Raw genomic sequence first — 24,533 nt, 5'->3', positions numbered from 1 at the left:
AATGAATGCTTACATTCGTTTGTGAATATGCATATCCATCTGGATTTAATAAAGGGATGAAAATCCATTTATACGAATTAGCTATCTGCTTCAACTCTTCGTTAGTAGAGTTTTTAGAGTTTACAATCGTATTTATCATGAAGGTTACGAATGCGGGTGATATCCATTCCCTGGCATGGCAACCTCCTTCAATCATAACCACGGATCTGAAAAAAAAAACAAATCCTCAAGCCAAACTTATTTAAGACGTTTCTACTTTTCTATTCAGCTCGTTTAAAAATAATTTATTTATAGATATCCACATTTTTCACCAAGAGTAGATTTTAAGTACCAACATTCGGTAAAAAACGTGGATATTACGAGTATGAGTATATTATAATAATATATTTCCTTAATAAGATTTGAATAATGTCCTCATTTACGACCGGTCTGGCCTACGGAGGAGTACCCAGGAGGCCTGTGGAGTACCCATAACACAAGCCGTGCACAAGGCGTGCCGTGGCTTACCGTGGGACTTAGTCAATCTGTGTAAGAATGTTCTATATTTATTATTATTATTATTATTTACTCTTAATAGTGATAGTAATTTATTTATTTATTTAACATGTCGAGCGTTTTCGATTTAAAATACGTGAGTGACCCGTTATTAATATATTTAATATGCCTGTGTCTCACGGAAGTTTTGTTATTAAAATTAATAATTTATTGCTTAAATAAGGGAAATTGTATAAAACAAATTATCAAATTACCAATTAATATTTTTGACCTCTAACATCAATTTGCCCTCGCAACTGTTACTAAAATATACTTACTTTATATTGATATAGATATAGATAGAATCCAAATATTCCAGCTTACCGGTTAGTTTGTTTAGATGCCCCTAATTCAATCCTGACAGCAAGTATATGCCTGTTTTGAACACTTTGTCCAATGCTTTCTATTCGTACTTCATGTGGATGTGCATCACTAAGATCTCTGAGCCAATTATAAATATCTTCTACGCTATAGTAGTTCTGCCAATCAAAAGATTCCATTCGTCGCCTAATATACGGCTTAATAGTTTGGTTATCAAAGGCACTGAAAACATCAATCACAAAATTAAATTCTACAAAAATTACGTGACATTGCTGGTTCAGACAAATATAAGAAGATCAGGTTGAAAGTATCCTTATTTTAATTTTGGAATAATTGACTGTTAACGGAGTATCTGACCAGATAATTGAGAGCGCGGAAAGAATGTCGCAATTCTGTTCTGTATGATAACACTTGTTTATAATTTACACTAACTACTAACTAGTGACCCAGGTCAGTGCTTACTGAAGTAAGAAAAACTTACCTTTGCAGGTCACGGATCACAGTTACGAATTCGATGTCCATATCTTTAGTATCTCTTATCAGTTCTGCAAAATTTAAACGACTTAAACTGAACTCAACTGGTTTATAAACCAGGCTGGGCTTCCTCCAGAATGTGACATTGTAAAACGTATTCAGCTCCTTGAAAAAATCCAATTCAGGCTCGGTTTTCGGAATCCCATGGATCAATAAATAGTCTCTGTAAGATTTGGCTTTACATTTTGTCAGTAACAGAAGGATAACAAACGCAATGTTCGCTAAATGCATTGTCTCTTCAAATTATCCTTACACACACTGTATTGTGCTGGACTATATAGTTAGGCTATTTAGCAAGAATGCATCAAAACTGAAAACGTGATTTAAGGTTTTAGTTTCCATAAAGGCTCTTCTGTTGTCATTATTAAACTAGTTATTTTAACAACTGAAAATCTTAATGGTCATAATGGTGATATTTAATGAGCTGCTATGTAATGTATGGGTATAAGAAAACAATCATCACAAATTGTCTATAAACTCAAATTGACAAATGTAACACAAAGTAACCTGAGTGATCACAATTATCATGCTTCTGTCAAAACTCTTTAGACTATTATTTTGACAGAAGAGGTCAGAATAAAAATCATAAACGTATAGGTTAATATTTGGGTTATATTTTCTTAAAGACGAATATAAGAAACATGATTATAATTTCCGCAAATAAAAATTATAGTAAATAATTTAAATACGTGCGAGTTGTGAGGTGAATGATGAGGCAATGATGAGACAAATAGCGAGGGGTCTATTTTTCGCGATCATAAATTCAACTTTGGCATCCCAAATTGGCATCAGGAGTATCATAACAGAACTAGCCTCGCCATTTTCACGCATATGTGTTTGAACTATTGAAACCCTCTGTTGTGAGTAATCAACTAATCAGCAACTATGCGTCAACAATAAATATGTAAGCACGTAACGTAAGCGACTCAACACCTCAGAGATGAATACCTACCTACTGCTACACCAAGTATTAATATTGTCCACTAGAGCTGCGCTGATAGAGGATAGGTAAATTGAGTGAATCAATTAGTTCTTATATACGATAAAGTAAAAGCTTCTATACTTTATCGTGTGCCCAGCCAGACATTGAGTCCTGTCATCTTTTTTGTCGATATGTACCACTTCATAGCCACATCGGCACTATTTTGCGTTGAGCTTTTACCTATAGCTTTCAACGTCAATATTATTAATCTTTTTTTAACTCCAGTCTGTCGCTAGCTTACAAATTTATATTATTATAGATACGTTTTTGTACAGTCAAGTTCATAAATATGTATATATTTTTTCACCTTATTGCAATGGATTACTCGACTGTACAATAGAGTCTAAACACTATTGTAACAGGTTTTCACCTGACAAAAATAAATGGAAAATAAAAAACAAATGTTATTCAATAGGTATAGATAACTGTGTAATTCTGTAGTTTCTGCACTATGCACATTTATAGGAATCTGCTAAACATATACACAATCACATTACAAACAAATAAAATTCTTGAAGAGGCATAGTTCTCCAGAGTAGCACTATCATCATAAAATTCAAATATAGAATCCTCTTCTTTTGGTATATCTCCTAACCTTCTGACTTCACGGTTTAGCAGATCTTCGGGGTTTGGCGGATCTAGGAATGCTAGCAACCCATCCAGGATGGCTTGGCAAGTGGGCAGAATCTGATTTGTTGGCAATGCGAACCCAAACACTCCTGTGTCTGGTAACATGATGGTTGCCACGTGGCTGAAAGCAGATTTTTTTCACATTTAGTTGTTAAGTAGTGATGTGCAAGCAGATTTTTTTCACATTTAGTTGTTAAGTAGATTGATTTCAAAAATTTGGAGAATTTCTAGAAAACTTATTTTTTATAATATTTTCTTAGATTGGTGAGAATGTTTCCAACTTTTTGGAAAATTTCCGCAAATTAAATAAAAAAGTACCTACATATTACAGGTAGGTATAGGACGATTTCACACAGATCGACATAGTCCCAGAGCAAGCTTAAGGCTCGTGTTGTGGGTACCCACTAGCACACGAGATAAATAATTGTTACTTTAAAATCCGTTAAGTAAAAACACGTTTTCCCTAATAAAAACTAGTTTTCCGTATCGCCTTGGTGAAAACGCGTTTTCACTAGTTTTCTGAAACGCCATGGTGAAAACAACTTTTTCGGCGGTTTAGAGTCGAACGTTATAGAGAAAACTAAAGTTGGCCACCAATTAAAAGAGAGTCTAGCTCTCTTTTTACTGGTGGCCAGTCTTTCGGCCTACTTAAGAGCTACCTAAAATATGATAAGTACTTTACTTACGTAACGTTAATTGCTCTTTTTACCCAGTCTGCACTTACTCCTGACGCTAAGTATCCTGAAAATATGTACTATGTACTTGTGATCCAAGTGTGGAAAGTAAACAATTGCCAACTAGTGTCGTTATTGTTAATCCTACTTTAGTAAAGAAATTGTTAAATATATAATGTACTAATATATATGTATGTGTATGTATGTATTATTGTGGTGGAACTCTTACTTTATATAACATGAGCAAAAAATAACATAAAAAATATTTTATTATTTACCTTGTGTATCAAAATTAGTGCCAACTTTATATTGAACTTGATATTTTGTAAATAGTTTTTGAGCCATCATGTCAGCCAACTTTTTCTGAAAAAATAAATACTTATAACTATTTATCAACAAGATAAGACTGTTAGCTGTGACGTATCTATAATCAGTAAAAAATAATAATATCAACAATAGTAAAAGGTATATTATGAAATAACTATGGAGATTTTAATTAAAATAAATAGGTACCAATACGTCGTTTATATGTAGATGGTAGATGAATATATACTATTGAAAGGTGCGTAAATAAATATAACATCATAAAAGTAAACTGTTTTTAAATTTGCATTGAATCTTGGTAGGTATACCTATGTACTATTCTTACCGTACTATTGTAATTATCTTCGTACATCTTAGAAAAGGAGTAGGGGAGAATTATGTACTGTCCATAAGCATGAAAAGACAGGTAGTAGTCCAGGCTGAAACTATTGTCTCTCGCGAGCGTGGCCATAGCTGCAGATTCCGGTTCAGAAAAAGGTTCTTTACCGCAGTATTCGTCGTCTCTTTTATCCGTTTTGGCTCCCTGTTCTGTGTGACAAATATTCTGGTATATTATTAACAATTTTTATATGTAATTTTGGTTATGAAGGATTTCCATGAAACAAAACATAAAACCTCTACGAGCTCCCTAAATACATGACGTGGTAGGTACTTATTGATTAATATACAGGCCAATTTGAACATGCACCTGGCATCAAACCAATATTAGAATAATAAAGTAAAGTAAAGTAAAGTAAAAATCATTTATTGTACACAAAGATTTAGGCAGAAACAAAAATTAACTGGTCTTAAAACTAAGGGACAATTATGTACATTTATGCATTTACAATTAAGGTTGTACCGGTTCCTACACTAGGCGTAGCCTGTCACGTAGGTGACCAATCCAGACACGAAATATCAGTGACATGATTTGTACGAAATGCCAATAAGACACTATACTTAAATTTAAAGAAGGTACTAATGAGTAGGTAATCACAATAATAGTAGTTACAAAGCTAAAATTAAGACAAGGTGAAACTAAAACTACCTACATAGCTAAACTTAGGTTTACAGGTGATGCATGTGAACGTGCACCTGGCATCAAACCAATATTAGAATAATAGTGGAATCATATCAGTTAGCTGTCATTCGCGCGGGCGTCTCGATCGCACTAATACATTTGTGGACAAGTTTAAGCAAACTGAACGCGCGAATGATATCTAGAGTCTGTGCGGAAAGAGAATAGTCGTAGAATGTATTGGATCTCATACAATTCACGACTCTTCTTTTCCGCACAGACTATAACTGATATAATTCCAATACTTTTCCAATATCATATATCAGTTTGATACTTACTTCCAAATAAAATTCCGAAATTTCGATTTAAATCGACACCATAACCACCACGGCGATTTTTCTTCCACAATCGATCCTAAAATATAAATCGTTTTTAACTTCTATATCAAAATATCCTAATGGTAAACTATATCAGTGTCAGTAGTCTAGTAGTAATGGTATTCGTGTATATCATAGTAAAGCAGTACTACCTACTTATTATTGCGCTGCTTGGACAGAGCAGGACATAGTAAGTATGTAGTCTGAAAAGATTTAATTTCTGGTAGTGGTGAATGAAAACAAAGTTACATGATAATACATACTTGTGTTTGTGAATACACATATCCATCTGGGTTCATTACAGGAACGAAAAACCAGTCGTACATGGGTGCTACCAGCTTCAACTCTTCGCTGTTTGAATTGTTAGCGTTTAGTAATGCGTGTATCATATAAGTCACTACTGCTGGAGATATCCACTCCCGTCCATGGCTCCCTCCTTCTATTATAATCTTCGGTCTGTGTCTGAAGTTAAAAAAACAAGAATACACGTTGAGTTTTACACGATGAAGTAGGATATTATATTTGGTAAGTGTTTTGAGTTAGGCCGTAACCGAGAAATAAATATAGGCTTAAACTTATTTAATGGTAAGGGATTTGATTCTGTAAGTCTTGATTAGGGTCTGATTTAATGATGATTAATCGTAATTAAATTAGATAAATACGTCTCCATGCCTTTAGCCCAATAACTTTTACGTAAGTCATCCCATTATGATGAAAGCAAAGTAATGTTTTCAAATCTCGTTCAACTAAAATTATATTAAAAAAAATTAAAGTGGATAAGAATGTTTGTGAATTTTCACCTTTTCTTGCAAATTTTAATTTTATTCAACTTTAGTTTCACAGCGAATATATCCCTATTCTCAAAACTCTTTCCAATATGCAACAATTGAACCTCTTCAGGGTGCGCACCGCTAAGATCTTTCAGCCAAGTGTAAATGTCATCTAGACTATGATAGTTATCCCAGTTGAATGAATCCAAATGATGCCTAAAATAATGTTTAATTGTTTGTTCATCAAATGCACTGAAAAGAAGTTTACAATAAATTATTCGCTTTTAGGTTGTATGGAAAAGTTAAAGAGATATTCTATAAATAGTAGCTTTTAGATTATTTAGGAAAGTTAAACATGAAATAAAACTATGAAAACAGATTATATCGCGTATATTGAATTTATAATACATCCCGACGTTTCGAACCCTTTACAGCAAATTTAATTTTAATGGCAAATCGCATCACCATCCCAGTCAACTTGTTACAGTAGGCAAATCTTTGTTTCAGAGAGCCCAGAGGATATGAGATGACCAGCATCTGGCCGCGGAGCTCCAGCATGCCAGGCGCGCGCTCCAGACGAACGAGCTCAGGATACCGCGGGTCAACCAGAGGTCCCACATTAAGATCCCCACAGTCGAGCGCAGGCCTGCCATTCTGCCTTTTGTCAGGGGGGTCACGGACAGGATCAGCCACATCTGGAAGCGTGCTTCTATAAAAACATATTTCAAGCCAATGAAGAAGATGTCACAATTCCTGAGGCCTGTAAAATGCAATACCCCTCTACAGATTGCAGGAGTGTACAGGCTGGACTGTGAGTGTGGCCTATCATATGTCGGGCAGACGAAACGGAGCATTTCCACTCGGGTGAAGGAACACATAGCTGATGTCAAGCACCGTCGACCTAGGTCTTCAGTCTGTGAGCATGTCATGGATAAAGCCAATCACTCAATCAAGTTTGATAAGCCTCTGGTTCTTGCCAAGGAGAAGCGTTACATACCCAGAATGCTGCGTGAGGCCATTGAGATTAAGAAATATCCAAACTTTAATAGGGAAGATGGCTTTTCTCTACCACCAGCTTGGGATCCTGAAGTCCATCTGATAAAGGAGCAAGCGAGACATAGACTGTGAGACCTTAGTGTTGGATGATGTTGGACATTCTGAGTATAATATGTTTTGAAATGATGTGTCCCGCCGAGTTTGTTACCGGTCCCATATTGGGATACCCTCCTACAATTTAGGAGGGAATTAAATCTTCTCGGGTCCGTGGTGTAGGGTTGGAGCCGTCGTAGTTTTTATCGCGTATATATTATATATATCTTTAGTTGAAAATAATTGTAGTGTATAACTAGCCTTATGAACCGATTTTGCATGTACAACCAGCCTTAAAGTTTATAGTCTATGATTGTTCATTATTTTAGTATGTGGTTATTTTTGCACTTTGTAATTTTTCCTCAGTCACCCGTTGACCACGGACGCTGTAAAGGGTTCGAAACGTCGGGATGTATTATAAATTCAATATACGCGATATAATCCGATTTCATAGTTTTATTTCATGAGTAACTATCGCGGTAACCGAAGACAATATTAGCAAAGTTAAAGTTAAAAAAACATTAAAAATATGAAGATAAAAGATTCCTGGTAAGCAATTATTTTTACAGTGACAAAATGTTTTCCAAAGATCTCTTCTGCTACACAAACCATATGATGATGATGATGCTCTCCTGACCGATTTCGGCCACAGCGACTGTGTGCTCTGTATTAGAGTGTAGCTGATCCACTCTCTGGTGCGCCCTTAGGTGGCTCACGTCCCCTATCTTCTTGCTGAATACTCGAGCGCATTTTGGGCACGTCAGCGCACCACATAAATAGTTGTAGGGAATTGAGGTTCGCGGCCGAGCCTCAAGCTTATCTCGTTTTCTGTCGAGCTCACTTCGGCGTTCAGTCTCAAAATCACTGGCTTGATCATGAATGAACAAACAAACCATATAAGTATGTATAGAGCTGAAAAACTTCACAGCAACCTTGTAGGTTTAGGTTACCTACCTTTGCACATCTTCCATAATAGTCCTAAAGCGAATCTTCGTCCTGTATGTATCTATCATAAGTTCACCATAATTATAGGGACTAATGGTAAATTCAACAGGCCTCATGACTTTGCCAGGTCTCCTCCAATATGTGACATTATAAAGCTTAACCATGTCATTAAAGAATTTCAACTCGCGGTCATTCCGAGGCATACCATGGAGCAGAGCATAGTTCCTGTACGTTAATCCATCGCAAACAGATGCAATTGCTAAAATTGTGGTGATATAATACATGTTTACCCTGGAATAGACATTTCTACGTTGTTGAACAATACAAGTGTAAACTTACTACAAAAGATAGGAACTGTTACAGCGAACAAATAACATATAATCACTGACAGCAAATTTTTTGAGAGTAATTACCACAGAGTAAATAATTTATACTTTATGTCAAAAGCAAAGAGAGTAACGTGCCTAGGAGGATATAACCAAACGGAAACGCCACGTCTGTAATTTTCTGTACATAAAAGCAAATAAAAGTCTGCCGAATTTTGCGGGGGAGGGGAACGTCAAATGTATGAGTAACGTCAAAATAGCCATGTCAGATAAACGTCAGTCCATACATTGTGTATGACCATTGGCCGACTATTTCCGACAGAGTGGAACGCCTGTTAATGGCTACTCTGTTTGGTTATATCCTCCTAGTAACATGCAGTAAAGTGTCAAAAGGTTTGCACACAAGGGTTAGACGAAGGTAAGTCTGCAACGATTTTGATAGCACACGCAGTGCAAGTGTTAGAGTCTGTGCGAAAAGAGGAGTCGTGGAATGTCCGGGCCAAATAGATTCCACGACTTCTCTTTCCGAACAGACTCTATCTATATGTCATAATTTCATAAAAGTTTGATGTTTAAAATAACATGAAATAAAACTATGAAAACGGATTATACACATGACACAGGGGTCACCCGTTGACCACGAACGCTGTAAAGGGTTCGAAACGTCGGGATGTATTATAAATTCAATATACGCGATATAATCCGTTTTCATAGTTTTATGTCATGAGTAACTATCGCGGTAACCGGAGACAATTTTAAAATAACACTTGCACTGCGAGTGCTATCAAAATCGTTGCAGACTTACTCGGTCTAACTAGTCAATTTATTTTTTGAAAGTGACGAAAAGTTATATTTTTCCAATGTGTTTTCAAAAAAAATATTGCAAAAATTTTGGAATGCAAAGAAGTTTACCAGGGGTTACCTCAGAATCAAGATTCAGGGTAGACTTTCGCAAGTGCAAGTCTTTAGAAGCTTAAAATTTTTGGAACCTTAGATTTTTTAAGAAAACATCTTAGCTTGGTGCGCGGCCTGGAAAATGGAAATGCTAAATTATATAATCCTCCTAATCCATGTCACTAGTAGAAAGAAAGTTCTTTATTTTAATAGGGGATATTACTGCAATGTTCTGCCACCAGAGTGCAGGACTAGCCTTTTTAGTAAACCATAGAGTAACTTATACATACTGTACCTTTAACAGGTTTTTGACAAGTTTTCAGAGATAATAAAATATGACATTGATGCATCAAGGCGGTTTGCTTACAGAGGACCTACCGGGAAACGCGAATCCGAAAATTCGCTATCTGCCTCTTTATCGCTCGAATATGCAAGTGACAGATATGTTAGATAAATAAATTTTCTTGTTTCACGATAGACCCTCAGATTGTGGTAGTGGCGGCCTGGCGCTCCCTACGTAGAGTTTCACGTAATATTTTTATACTACGTCGGTGGCAAACAAGCATACGGCCCGCCTGATGTTAAGCAGTCTCCGTAGCCTATGTATGCCTGCAACTCCAGAGGAGTTACATGCGCGTTGCCGACCCTAACACTCCTCTCCCTCGAGCTCTGGCAACCTTACTCACCGGCAGGAACACAACACTATTAGTAGGGTCTAGTGTTATTTGGCTGGCTGCGGTTTAAATATTCCCTTTGGATATTTTGTTCGTTGCCAGCATACGTAAAAAAATTATGGGTTTATCGAAAAAACCTCTTCGTATGTACTTATAAAATAAGTTATCTTGAATAACTACAGTGGTGAAGCGTACAAAAATTTAGTAATATAAAAATGTATGTTTAATCTCATAACAGTAATTTTATTAAAAGCCGAAAAGCCAGATAAGAAAAACATTTATCGAAATGACCAATCTATTCAAAGTAGCCAGAGCCTGGCCGTCGGGTTGGTCTTCGTAGTCGTTATCTTGTCCTGATAGTTTGGTTCCCTGCCGTGGTTTGAGGACCTCCATCAGTCCATCCATGGTTTCCAGGCATGTGCGTTTGATCTGGTTGGCAGGCAAGGCAAAGCCGTGTTTGCCAGTGTCGCGAAGCTCGAATACGTTCACGTACCTATATAGGTAAATATTTCTATAAGTTAAACAAACTTTTCGAATGCCATATCCAAATGGCTAAGAATAATCCAACAGCTATATAACTTAATTGATAACTCACGGGATATTAAATGTCTTCTTGGCCCAACACGCACTTACACCAGCTGCCATATATCCTAAAACATAACAAAACAATGTTACATACCCCCGTAAATATACCTGTTAAAAAAGTAACAAATCTTGAAATGTCACAAAAGTCGTACAGCAGTGTGTACTGTCTCTTCCGGAAATCGTTTTTTCCAGATCGCGATTTTTGCCATTCGCAATTTTTACCATTTTTATTTTTCTCAATAGCTTCCTTTCCCGAAAGCATTTCTAACCACTCGTATATTTTCCCATTAGTAATTTTATTTTCCAGTAGCTTATTTTCCTGTTACGTTTTCAAACCATTCGCATATTTTCCCATTTTTTATTTATTTTCCAGTAGCTTATTTTTTATAAATTGAGTTGGTCAGGGGTCCTTTAAGGAAAATATATTATTATATTGCTTATACTATTCCTTCGATGTTGGGTGAATCAACTTTTTTTCTTGTTATTCGTTAGTCTTACTCTAGCTCTTAAACCCCTGAGTTCATGGTATTTAAATTTACCAAACATGCATATTTGTCGTACTTTTGGCATGTTAGTAAAAATGTAATACAATATTTCTCCTAACAAACTGTGCCACTATAACAACAAATAATATGTAGTTGATCCACCCTCAACCCAATTAGAACGTGCACGGACATCAAACAGATATTAGAATTATATTGTAATCATATCAGTTAACTGTCATTCGCGCGTTCATTTCGCTCAGACTTGTCGGCAGGGGTAGGTATAGTAAGGAGGAGGCGGAGAGGGAGCGAGAAGCGGCTGCTGACGCGCTTCCTCTCCGACGCAGGCGGCAGGGTCGAAGGCTGAGAGCATATGCTCGACTCGAGCCCTAGGAGGGCCAGCGGGTGTCGAACCCGCATTGTACGTCTGGGGGGGACCAAGCGTTTCTGATCCCCCCTCCATTGTGAGGGTACTCTGGCGACAAGCCGGGGATGCCGGAGGGCGCCGTGGTGGAATGTTATCGATCCCAGTGCGCCCTCACGAACGGCCAAGAGGGTGAAACGCCGGAGTGGGTTTAGTGGGTAGGGCCAATTCTCCCCCAGGAGCGGCTACAGGAGCGGCGAGTCCCACACACCGTGCGTAAGTGCATTCCCACTCCGACAAAAAAAAAAAAAAAAGGGGTAGGTATAGTATGAATCTTCTCAACAGATTTTTACGCCTAAAACCCTACCCTGTTAAACAAAAGCCATTGTTTCTTTTGGGCGAGCGCTCAGACACAATGGCCACGCGCTCAGAGAAAAGAAACAATGGCTTTTGTTTAACAGATTATATAGGGTCTTAGTCTTAGGTTTAAAATGATTTGAGAAGATTCATACTATATTAATAAGTATAAGTGCGAGCAAGACGCCCGCGCGAATGACAGCTAACTTATAAAACTAAATGGTTCCAACATCATTCTACTTAATATCGGTTTGGTGTCAGTGCACGTTCGAATTGGCCTGCCTGTTACATTTCAGGTACGTAAAAGCTATGTTTGTAGCTTACCCACGGTGTCATATGCTGTCCCTACAGTGTATTCCGTCCTGTATCTCTTTTTAATAAGTGCCGCTGCCCTGTCTCCTATTGTTTTCTAGAAAAAAAATTTTACAACAGTACAACTTTCGGCCTGATTCTAATTTTAATATACGTCAAAAATTTGATATTAATCCGATCATATTTTTGACGTATATTAACATTAGAATCAGGCAGTTTGTTTTTTAATTTGTATGCAGTTATGTATGATTCCCACCGAATGGGCGGAGTCAGAGCGCATTTCACAAGTCGCAAGTCGGTCGACTCCTCGCGGACGCGGTCGGCTCTGGACGGACTCCATCGCTTCTGCCATACATAATGTATTGGCACTTTGAAAATGCGCTCCAGGGCGGCCCGGCTTCAGTCGGTCGATGGGTATCGTACATTGCATGGCTTACCATTTCATTAAAATTTTCAAGGTGTTCCGTAGTATAAGCGTACGGTATTATAAAGAGCTGCCCATATGCATGGAATGATATGTAATGGCTAATCGGCAAATGCTTGCTGGTGGATTGCATAAATCTTCGTATATGTTTGGTTTCTGGTTCAGAAAATGCTTTAGGGCCGCAATATTCTTCTGATTCTTTATCGGTTAATGTAACTCCAACGGCTAAAAAATAGTATTTAGCAATTTATAAGACTCCTATATATCATCATCATCATGTCAGCCGATAGACGTCCACTGCTGGACATAGGCCTCCCCCAAGGCTCGCATATATAATAAAGTATTATTAATAAATATCAATAATCTATAAGTGCAAATAATAAATCAGTGGCGCAGCTGTTGGCGTTGGTTTCTGAGGTAAAGTTTAGTGATTTCAGTAAAAAAAAATACGATTAATTAAGATCTTACTTCCAAAAGCCGCATCAAAGTTTCGGTTCAGATCGACACCATGCCCGCCCCGGCGATTTTTCCTCCACATCCGATCCTGTATTATATTATAATTTATAAGGGAAGACGATAATTAAATAAAATTAAGGATGATTAAAAAAGTTACATTTCCTGCTGCAGATTATGACTGTGATTTAGAATTCGAATTTATATTATGAGTGAATTATTGGTCAGATGTAAAAACAGCATACTTTTCAAATTTCTAGATTGATTCTTGTAGTATAAGTAAGTTATTCAGTACGACCTAGATATTAAAATTCATCTTGTGAAGTGCAGTAAAAAAGTTGCCACGTAAAACCTGAACATGCTTACCATTGTGTGCGAATATTCGTAGCCATCTATATTAAATATTGGAATGATGAACCACTCGTACTGATAAGCGATTTCTTGCAGTTTGTTATCTCTCAAACCGTTACGGGCATGGATCAGCTCATTGATGATATACGTGACCATGGCTGTCCCTATCCACTCTCGCGCATGTATACCACCTTCAATGACAACTTTGGACCTGAGAAAGTATATATGTATTTGTAGTGAAAAAAAGCTGATCATAAAATTGAAAGGCGTCAAAAGTCGCAACATACAGTAAGTGCACGTAAAGTTTATACAAAAAATGTGTGTGCGTTATATTGTGGTTTAGTTTTATAATTTTCATTATAGGTATTGATAGATAGACACTATACTAGGAAGGAGGTTTCCGTCACCTTTTAAAAACAAGTACATTATTTTTGTTGTGTGTTTTTGGGTGGATGAATTTATTGTGTTATTATTCTGTTCTGTAGCCAAAAGGACAATAGTGGTAATTTGTTAGAATAAATGTGTTTTCACATTCTATTAACATGCTTATCAGATCCAACAAGGGAACAAATCAAATTATTTTTATGAAATATTTTGATTTGTGGGTAGTCCCACTACTATAACCCGCCTCGGCTACCGGTGGACTTGGTCACTTTTCCTTTAGTGTATGATATCTATTTCAGCTTATGCTTATCAGATGGCTGATTGTGGGTCTACCACAAAACAATATGTTTGGTAAATTTAAATAGGTACCTATTTAAATTTACAACCTACCATAATTGGGTTTTAAGAGTTTATCCAGGCAACAAGTGACACAAAAACGTTTATACACCCAATAAATCTGTTTCAAACCTTCTTTTAGATCCTTTAAAGATGATCTTCATGCACATTATATCCCTGCCTTCGAGTGATTTTCCGATGCTGAACAAGCTGATTTCATGTGGGTACTGTGTTTTTAGATCCATCATCCAGTTGACGATATCATTTGCGCGATAATAACTGTCCCAGTTAAATGATTCGGTGTTGCGCCTACTGTACGTGTTCACAGTTTGATTGTCGAGCGCGCTGTGAAATAAATAGCAATAAATTAACTGCACTTGAATTTTGAATAAAATATGCATGTTATTGTATAGTTGGTCAAGCAAATCTTGCCAGTAATCGGGCGCGAAGGGTTATCGGCCCACCGACCGTTTTTCTACTGACAAGATTTTTTTGACCAACTATACAAAACATATTAAATTATTCTTTGTGGTTAGGGCCAACGACAATATGAAATTCAAAAGATAAATTACATAATATGACAAAAATATCGCTAATTAATATTTACGACGCTCAGAAGAATGATTTCTTTTTTATCACAGACAGCCGGTTTTCTTGAACCAACCCAACTTTTCCATATACAAGTAGAACACCTTGTTTCATAAATAAAACAGGATAATTTAATTAAAAGCATTAAGGTGGTAATTTTGTTAATTTTGAATACTTGAGATTGACGGGTCCTTTTATTCCGAAAATGGACTCTAAAATGATAGAATTATTATGGATGATTTTCGGATTAATCCGACATTCCTAAGTATTTGGATTTTCCCCTTTGGGGACCTTCTATTCTAAAGTCAAATTTAAAGAACATTACACATTCACTGCCAGCGGCCCGCTAGGCGGGTCCTCTGTTCGTTAGCACTTTTCGCTACAAAAATGGAAAAACTCCAATCAGCTACACGCGTAGCGCGTAGCTCGCGCTGCGCTGGCAATGAATGCTTTAAGAACTCAATAACCAAAAATACTCACCTCTGTATATCACTATGTAGTGTTTGCAAGGAAATGTTCTTATGCCTGGCTTCGGACTTCACGATTTCGGCATGGTCAGGACTTATTATGAAATCAACAGGCCTGTTTACCAAACCTGGAGGCTGCCACACGTTCACATCGTAGTTCTTCGTTACGTTTTTGAAAAAAATTAAATGTTCTTCGCTAGCAGGCAAACCCCGCAGCAGCATGAATCCATCGTATCTTTTTCCTTCACACAAACTTAGTGCAAGAAGTGTAATAATTAAATTAAAAATCATTATTAGTTTCAAAATATATTACATCAGTTTTATTGTCAAAAGACAGTACATCATATAACCGTAGCCCAATAGATTAAGTTTGAAATATTTATGAAAGTTTACAAATAGTTATTTGTGCAACAAGAGAGGAAAGTTGGTTTTTCTTGCGAGTGTTTATGCGACTCAAAAACACGAGATGTAAAATAACTTTGCTCTTGTGTTGCACACATAATTTTTCTCCTCAGTAGTGAGAACATATTAAAGGTTAAAATGTATTTCGAACTACACATAATAATACAGAGAAAAAAAAAACAATAGTAATAAAAGTATGAAGTGGCAGTTCATGGCCTTCACTAAATTAAAAAGCTACTTTGTGAGGAAAGTGCGACTTTCCTCACTCCAGGGAGTGACGAAAGAAGGCTTGTTCGAGGTGCTGAGGTGAAAACAATATTGATCTATATTTCAGTCAGTATTTTCAACAAATATACAGAACATATAAGTTTAAGATATAGTTTGTAATTGAGCTCCTAGGTATTCTACCTGCCTGCCCTGCCCCCTACACCTTCGCACTAAGTATGTACGTGACGGGGTAAGTAGGTACTTCAACTCGACCACCTCCTTTGGCCCCCGATTTTATGAAGGATGTTAAGGTAATAGTCTAATTCAGTTTGTATCCATCCTACTGCTGGACAATGCCCTCCTCTCATGAACCGGAGAGATCGGGTCCTATAGTCCCCACGCTGGTCCAAATTGGGGACCTTACATTCCATTGAATACCTATCGTGGATAAGGTCAGATGGGATAAGACAAACTCTGGCGCAAGAGTAACACTTGTAGGGAATCCTCATAGTGTTACTCTTGCCCCGAGTAAAATAAACGATGTTTCTCTTACCCCACATGACTTTAATTATAATACTTTTATACCTATAATAATGTATTTCCCATACACGCAACAAAGATGCAATATTCGTATATTGGGCTCAAAAATGTTAGATACCTTCTCATTACAGTCAGCTGCAAAATTATTATTCGTACTTACGATAAAAAAAAACTAAATAATTTCTAGCATAGATGTTATATTTGTAACGACATCTCTAAGTAGGTAACCATTTATCTACCTATATGCGTAACTGCTTGTATTTATTATGAAAATCAGTAGCTGTCGCAAGTTATGAAAACAGTATCAAAGAAATTGCAAACGATACCACAATGCTTAGAAATAAAGGAAAAGTGGGAAAACTCACTGTCTTGGGTAAGACTTCAACTCGCAATTCCCGCGCCTGCCGCCCCCTTAGGCATGAAGGATATGGTTAGATAGATAGATGAATCATTTATTCGTGGATTCCATATATGGTGGAAATACTGTCTCGTATGTATTTAAGTAATTTTATCATCAAATAATTTATTTAAATGTTACAATTACAATAACACAAAACAACATAAGAGGGAGTAACATTCCATTCATATTTGCATCATCCCCGAAAAGTGCTCTGACGTATCTCGGTTTGGCAGTCATGAGCTCTTGTATCATCAACTTGGTCTCCTCACACATCGGCCGGAGCTGGTCGTTCGGCAGCGCGTAGCCATACGTCCCGTTGTCACGCACTTGAACTGTATAGGCGTATCTAAAATAAACAACCACACCAAAGATAAACGCACAACCACAAATTAACCATACCAACAACCATAAATCAACCACAGATTTTTTTGTTTATAAGGGCCTCAGCTAAAACATGCGCGTGTGGTTAACCTTTTTGCCGCCATTGACTTGATATAAAGTCAGTACATTTCTTACCCCACACGCCACGACTTGATATGTTATAAGGGTTTTTACGTGCAATTTGAGGCTTGTCGTTGAAGACACTTTATTACTTAATTAATGTAGCGGCGGAAAAGTTAAACAATAGTATAAGTATTTCTTCGTAGCTACTGTGCCGATTATTGCGATACGTTATATAATAGTTCGAAACACCCTAATCGATATGTATGTACGTTTTGACTTTGTTCAAAGGCTAAGGACACGCTTTATACTTAAGCAAACTGAGTTTCCGGTTTAAGTTTTAACTGGTTTGCAGAGTCATAAAAAACCTTAATTTCAAACTTTCTTGTAACTTATTATGATAGTACCCTATTTACGATGGCCGTGGCGGCTAAAAGTTTAATATTGCTTGCGTACATACTTATTATCCATATTAATATTATAAATGCGAAAGTCTGTCTGTCTGTCTGTGTGTTACCTCTTCACGCCTAAACCGCTGACCCGATTTAGTTGAAATTTGGCGTAGAGATAGTTTGAGTCCCGGGGAAGGACATATGATAGTTTTTATCCCGAAAATCATCCCTTAAGAGGGTGAAAAGCGGGGTGGAATCATGGTGGAATTGAGATAATTAATGAGTTGCCTAATATTTGTGTGCATAATAATAATAATAATAACTCCCACGGCCGATTCGGCCACGGCGACTGCTGTCAACTCCGTTATTGTTGTCTCTGGTGTGCTCGCAAGTGGCTGACGTAGCCGATTTTGTTTCCAAAAGTTCGCGAGCATTGCGGGCATGTGAGCACACCATTTGAGTAATTATAATGTATTGCCGCAGGTGGTCTGGCCTTTATTTCGTCGCGCTTGGAATCCAGCTCTAAGCGCCGTCGCGATTCGAATTCAGCCACCCGGGCATTTATTGTATCCCGCCATTCTGTTCGTATGGCTGCCCGCTGCCCCCATCGCGAGGGCTCTATACGACACTTTTTCATGTGCCGCTTAAGCACATCTTTGTACCTGAGGAATTGGCCGCCCTGTTTCCGCTTGCCCTCCTCAAGCTCAGAATAAAAGATGCGCTTAGCCACACGCTGGTCGTTCATCCGTGAAACGTGACCACACCACCGAAGCTGACGTCGCATGAGGTATACCTCGATACCACCCACATTTGCTCTACGCAGTACTTCGGTATTCCGAACACGATCAGACCATCGGATCTTCAGTATCTTGCGTAGGCATCTGAGGTGGAACCGATCCAACATGCGAATATGGCGGCGATAAACGGTCCACGTCTCAGCGGAGTATAGAAGGTTAGGCAGCACGACTGCCACATAAACGGATATCTTAGTGGCCAGTTTTAAGTCATGTGAGCTGAGGACCTTGTGGTCTAACTTGCCAAAAGCTGCAGCCGCAGCCCCGATCCTGCAGTTAATTTCAGCATCAAGGTCGCACTTGGATGTTAACGTGCTCCCTAGGTAGCGGAACTTGTCTACCTGCTTCAGCTGGTCCTCGCCGAGTCTAACGACCAGAGTCTGATGACTGAGAACGTCCAGCGACATCACCTCAGTCTTCTTGACACTGATCTTGAGCCCAAATTTGCGACAGGACTCGTCGAAGCTGGACATGAGCTGTTGCATGCCTTCCGGGGACTCAGTCACAAAGCACAAGTCGTCTGCATACATGATCTCTGTGATCACTGCGTATGAGACTTTTGTGCGTGCTTTAAACCTGGCCAGATTGAAAATGTTGCCGTCAATGCGATAGCGGACGCGAACACCTTCAGAGCATGTGAGTAAGACTTCTCGGACTACGACCGAAAAATACAATGCGAACAGAGTGGGTGCTAGGACGCAACCTTGCTTCACCCCGCACGTAACGCGGAAGAAGTCCGATTGCTCGTCGTCGGTAGCAACGCAGCACTTCATGTCGTCATGTAGGAGTCTCACTAGCCTTACAAACTTCTCCGTGCATCCAAGCCTGCTCAGAACTATCCAGAGGGCTTCACGAGGCACGCTGTCAAATGCCTTCTCGAAGTCAACAAAGCAGAGAAACAGTTGACGACCTTGCTCTCTGCTCTTCTCTTCTAGCTGACGCACTGAGAATATAGCTTCACAGGTGCCTCGGTCCGGCCGGAAGCCAAACTGGGTCTCTGGAAGTATTTTTTCGGATATATCCATTAGGCGGTTCAGCAAGACTCTGGCAAAGACTTTCCCGGGGACCGATAACAACGAAATACCACGGTAAGAGTTGCAATCAGAACGGTCACCTTTGTTCTTATATAATGCCCTTATGCGAGAGACCTTGAAGTCATGAGGGACTCGTTCCTTCTCCCATATAAGAACAAAAAGTTTCCACATAGCTGATTGCAACTCCTCGCCGCCGTATTTAATCAGTTCTCCTGGTATAAAGTCGACGCCAGCCGCACGCTTGTTTTGCTGTTGTTTAATAGCAAGAAGTTTGTTGTTTGGGGTGTGTGTGGGCCGTCTATCTGTAGCGCCAACAACCGGCCTATCAAAGGCACTGGTGCTCAACTGATTGCGTCCCATACTCTCACTAGTGGCTCCAAGAAGCTGTTATGCATGCAGCGGCCACACCCCGGTAAACCGCGTCGGTTCGCGGGCTAAACTAGTGAGGGGACCCTGCCTCTGGTAGGTTAACAGTGGAACCCTCCCGCTTCTTATGCATAAAGTTTATCCCGGTGGCGAAGGCAACTCAACGCAGATATGTATTCGAGCTTGGCGGACCCGGCGGGATAACAAGGCAATGTGGATGGCCTAGGGCGATGATAGAGGGCATATAGATATCATCGGCCAGACACATCATCTGAACTCATCTCCGGTCGTATCGGTTCTCCGTTCCACTGGGTCAAGATGGGTGAGGACGAGTAAGTGCACCTGCGTTTGCGCGTACGTTTGTGCACTGGAATATCTCCTGCGCACCTGACTGCTTCCGAATTTGGACTCCGAATAGTGTTAAAAGACCTGTGGCGATGGGCTGAAGTAGAGAGGTACAGTCCGATGCAGACTGGACTTTGTCTGAGGCCTGCACACAGGCGGCTCCAGGGGTGTTGTAATACACCGTGGTCGTTTTCGTTTTTTTTGTGCATAATATGCTCAAATTGAATGATTGCTATAAGACTTTCTTCAGGCGCTATTCTTACTCTAGCTGGGGTTACTAAGTCCACGCAGACGAAGTCGCGGGCAAAAGCTAGTAGCAGAATAAAACACATTTCACTTACTTAACTTTCATTTGTTTTTTCACCCAACTCGCGCTAGTTCCTGACATTCTTATACCTGGGAATGAAAAGCAAAATTATCAAAACCGTTGTTTGAACGCATGGTTATTTTTTTTGTCATAAATCAAAAATTCCACAAGTAGGCCTCAAACAACATTACACAATACAACATTTACAGTGATATCATATAATGACATGAAAAATACAGTTAAATCACCCAACTATAGGTACTACAACTATGAACCACAAGTTTTTTTTGTTCTGTTAAATACATAATTAAGTATCAATTATGTATTTAACAGTTCTTTTGGTTTTGTCTTAGTTTTCCTGTCATTTATTAAAAATATTTTTGATATCGTCTTCGGTTACCGCCATAGTTACTCATGAAATAAAACTATGAAAACGTTTTATATCGCGTACATTTAATTTATAATACATCCCGACATTTCGAACTCTTTACAGCGTTAGTGGTCAACGGGTGACTGAGGAAAAGCTACAATGTGCAAAAATACCCACATACAAAAATAATGAACCATAATTAAAAGGCTCGTTGTACATGCAAAATCGGTTATACAATACAACTATTTTCAAGTAAAGATAAACGCGATAAAGCTAAAAAATATAAAAATATTTTTGCCCTATAAACTACGTTATTCAAACAAGAGAACGAAGAGATTAGAGTTGATTTTAGACCATAGTTTGGAGCCTTTAGGCTATAGAGGGGTGATTTTACGGTAGCAAATGTATAAATACTACAGCCTAATATTAACTGGGTAAACATGGGTATACTGGGTACACCCGGCTGCAGAATTGCATGGACATTTTATGCATGAATTCGGTTCATAATGTGTCCATGCAGTTTTGCAGCTTACTTAATCTTAAATAATAAATTATCTAAATACCTACTACATTTGGTTGTTTAACTTTGACCTTGGATTATTAGGACACGGCGTGGAATACGCATAATGTGTGATTATAATCTTAACTCACCCATAGTATCATACACAGTTCCAGTGCAAAATTTAACTTGGGTTCGTAAGTACATTTTCCGTATCGCTTGTCGGCTGTAATTCTCCTGTAAAGTCAAGTTGCAGAAAGTTTCAAAAAATTTGGAAAAATTCTCGAATATTTCGGGAAAATTCAAAGAAAAACTTTCATTTTGTAAACGGGAAATTTCGATCCCCATTCAAAAACAGGACAAGATTCCGAAATTTTTCAATTAGATATTTCGCAAGTTTGGAATCTCTCAAACTGCAAATCAGTAAAGCACACTAAAGGGGCCCACTGATTATCAGTCTGCCGGACGATATCAGCCTGTCAGAACAAAAATTTGACAGTTCCGAACAACTGACAGGCCGATATCGTCCGGCGGACTGGTAATCAGTGGGCCCCTTTACACACACGGTCAAGAAAAGACTTGAGTTCGAACGGTTTTACAAGGTACAACAAAGGATACCAAAGATTGCGCCCATGGACACATCAGAGGAGTTGCAAATGCGTTGCCGGCCTTTAATAAGAAGAAGTCATTACATTAAAAATAATAAATAAATAAATAAATATTATAGGACATTCTTACACAGATTGACTAAGTCCCACGGTAAGCCCAAGGAGGCTTGTGTTATGGGTAACTCAGACAACGATATATATAATAATAAATACTTAAATACATAGAAAACACCCATGACTCACGAACAAATATCTGTGCTCATCGCACAAATAAATGCCCTTACCGGGATTCGATCCCAGGACCATCGGCTTCACAGGCAGGGGCACTACCCACTAGGCCAGACCGGTCGTCAATTACATTACATCATTACATCATCGTCATTACATTAGCATTACCATTTCTCCAAAATTGTCCAAGTGCTGTATTCTGTCCTCATACGGAATAATAATCCTCTGCCCATAAGCGTGAATAGCGAAGTAATATTTCACTTCTTTGCGAATAGGCAAGATGAAAGATGATAGTGCCTTAGTCTCTGGCTCCGAAAAAGGGTATGGTCCGCAGTAACTGTCGCTGCTTGGCTCTGGACTGGATCCATATTCTAAAAATAAGTTTTTAGCAAAAATTTAATTTCCTCTACGTTGGAGGCATATTGTGCAGATGCAGGTGCGTCAGTTTGAAGCTAGGCGGCGCACAGAACTCGACGCTAAGCGCGACGAGCTAAAGGCCAGACAACAACACTACTACAACAACTAACCGCCCAGAGGTTTATAAGAAAGTTTTTTACCTAAAAGTAAATTGTATTTTGACAAATCAAAATTGCATTTTCTTAGCATGTTTTATTTTGTAGGCTAACATTTTTATTAACTTAACTTAATTACTAATTCCTGTAGGTAATTAAATTACTAAAAGTCATTTTCACAAGTTGATACAGAATAAGCATTCAGATGGTAATGCTGGAAATGGATAATAATATACTGTTATTTACGTATTCGTTGTTTTTAGGGATCAGTAGCCGAATTGGCAAATACGGAACCCTTATAGTTTCATCAATGTCCGTCTGTTTGCCTGTAGGTCACAGTAATTTTGCTCGGAAATTATAATCTATATTTTAATGAAATTAGAATTCCATAAAAAACTTACTTCCAAAACTTTCGTCAAAATTTCGATTCAAATCCACTGAAGCGTTTTGGTTCCTATTCTTTCTCCATAGGCGATCCTGGGAATTTTTGTATGATTAGTTAAGTTTTAAGTTCTTATATATACGGACCTTTCAATGATAAACAGACACCGTAGCCTATAATCACGTGGATAATTTATATCCTTGGCTTGGGTGTACACTCTCCGAAGCCATAGTATAAACAGGGCAAAGTATGTTATCTTCATACAAACGCACCGCACGCGACTTGTATGTGTGCGCGACTTGTATCTAAAATCTTCAGATTTTGTTTGAATGTGCGTGCGGCGACCGTAGATACAAAAGTCGCGCACACATACAAGTCACGCGCGGTGCGTTGTATAAAGATAACATACTTTGCCCTGTTTATACTATGCCGAAGCTGTGGCAAGCTTCTTCACCATCAAGCATGCAACACGAAACCCTTACAGTATAAAAAAGTCAAATATTGGCCAAATATGGCAGTAGTTACGTTATGAAGGGGTAACGTGGTCTGAAGGACGGTAGAGAATGTGTAGAGGCAGGTCCTTTAAGGTAAATTAAAAGAGTAAGAATCGTACACTTGCCTGTTTATGCGTATACTCATATCCATCAGGATTGAGTACTGGTATCAAATACCAATCGTAGGTATTCGCTAATTTCTTCCATTCATAGTCTTCCGACGTGTCAGCTTGCGCTAATTCGTTGATTAAGTAAGTCACAAATACCACTGCAGCCCATTCTTGTCCATGAATTCCTCCCTCTACTATCACCTTGAAATAATAAAGTGTAAAGGATATTTATAGTTTATTTTTAACCTTTTCGCCGCCCCGTCAAGGAAGTAACAAAGTGTCATCAACCTCTAGCGACAAATTGCACGTAAAGAATCCGTATAACACATCAAGTCATGGCATGGGGCACAAATTGTACTGACTTTATGTCAAGAAAAGGTTAACGATAGGGATAAAAGGCACCCACCAAAAATATTATTCTCAATTCGTCCGAGCAGTACCATACAAGTAACATTGTGTCTATTCTCTTTACTTATACACAAATTATAAACAAATTACCTTTGGCTTGCGAAAACTTGAATCTAAGTTAATATTGACCATGGAAATATCCCTGCCATCTGCTGATTTTCCTATTGACATGTGACGTAACATGGGGACAGTTTTGTTTTGATTCAAATCTATCAACCACTGGTAAATATCTTCTAGTTGATGGTAGTGATCAAAAGAAAAGGCATCAAGTTGAAAGAGTTTGTAGCTTGATACGGATTGATTGTCGAATGCCCTGAAATTAGGTAGTAGACGAAATTTGAACAGCGATTTATATCAAACTAGTCAAAATATTACACGATATTGCCTTCAGTAAAATTGAATAGAAGATCGTAAGGTCTACCCATGCGTTTATCGTAAATTAATGGTTCGAAATGAACGCAGCAATCAAGTGTGCAAATCGGTAGACCGTATGGCCTACTATCACTTCGTTTGATCTGTA

At 38.4% G+C, this 24,533-nt stretch overlaps 3 protein-coding genes across 3 annotated transcripts; all 3 read right to left on the bottom strand.

Annotated features, from left to right (window-relative positions):
• Positions 1 to 2,830: 2,830 nt before the first annotated feature.
• Positions 2,831 to 8,517, bottom strand: LOC134748519 (zinc carboxypeptidase-like). The gene is made up of 8 exons (XM_063683311.1): positions 8,187 to 8,517; positions 6,174 to 6,395; positions 5,637 to 5,835; positions 5,335 to 5,410; positions 4,325 to 4,527; positions 3,954 to 4,038; positions 3,688 to 3,742; positions 2,831 to 3,122 (listed from the first exon to the last, which is right to left on the bottom strand). Exons 1-8 carry the CDS (start codon positions 8,459 to 8,461, stop codon positions 2,831 to 2,833), a joined length of 1,407 nt encoding a protein of 468 aa, XP_063539381.1. The 5' UTR covers positions 8,462 to 8,517.
• A 1,778-nt stretch (positions 8,518 to 10,295) lies between these two features.
• Positions 10,296 to 15,531, bottom strand: LOC134748380 (zinc carboxypeptidase-like). Its single transcript, XM_063683161.1, has 8 exons — positions 15,188 to 15,531; positions 14,252 to 14,464; positions 13,415 to 13,610; positions 13,064 to 13,139; positions 12,609 to 12,820; positions 12,184 to 12,268; positions 10,667 to 10,721; positions 10,296 to 10,564 (listed from the first exon to the last, which is right to left on the bottom strand). The coding sequence occupies exons 1-8, from the start codon at positions 15,463 to 15,465 to the stop codon at positions 10,318 to 10,320; spliced, it is 1,362 nt and encodes a 453-aa protein (XP_063539231.1). The 5' UTR covers positions 15,466 to 15,531; the 3' UTR covers positions 10,296 to 10,317.
• Positions 15,532 to 20,001: 4,470 nt separating this feature from the next.
• On the bottom strand, positions 20,002 to 24,196 carry LOC134748518 (zinc carboxypeptidase-like). Its single transcript, XM_063683310.1, has 7 exons — positions 24,104 to 24,196; positions 23,621 to 23,806; positions 23,021 to 23,096; positions 22,276 to 22,478; positions 21,424 to 21,508; positions 20,437 to 20,491; positions 20,002 to 20,092 (listed from the first exon to the last, which is right to left on the bottom strand). The coding sequence occupies exons 1-7, from the start codon at positions 24,194 to 24,196 to the stop codon at positions 20,002 to 20,004; spliced, it is 789 nt and encodes a 262-aa protein (XP_063539380.1).
• Between the last annotated feature and the right edge of the window lie 337 nt (positions 24,197 to 24,533).

This window comes from Cydia strobilella, chromosome 16 (genome assembly GCF_947568885.1).
Source record: "Cydia strobilella chromosome 16, ilCydStro3.1, whole genome shotgun sequence".
Lineage (NCBI taxonomy): Eukaryota > Metazoa > Arthropoda > Insecta > Lepidoptera > Tortricidae > Cydia > Cydia strobilella.
Note: the sequence above shows the minus strand (reverse complement) of the source record. Positions and strands in the feature narration are given on the sequence as shown.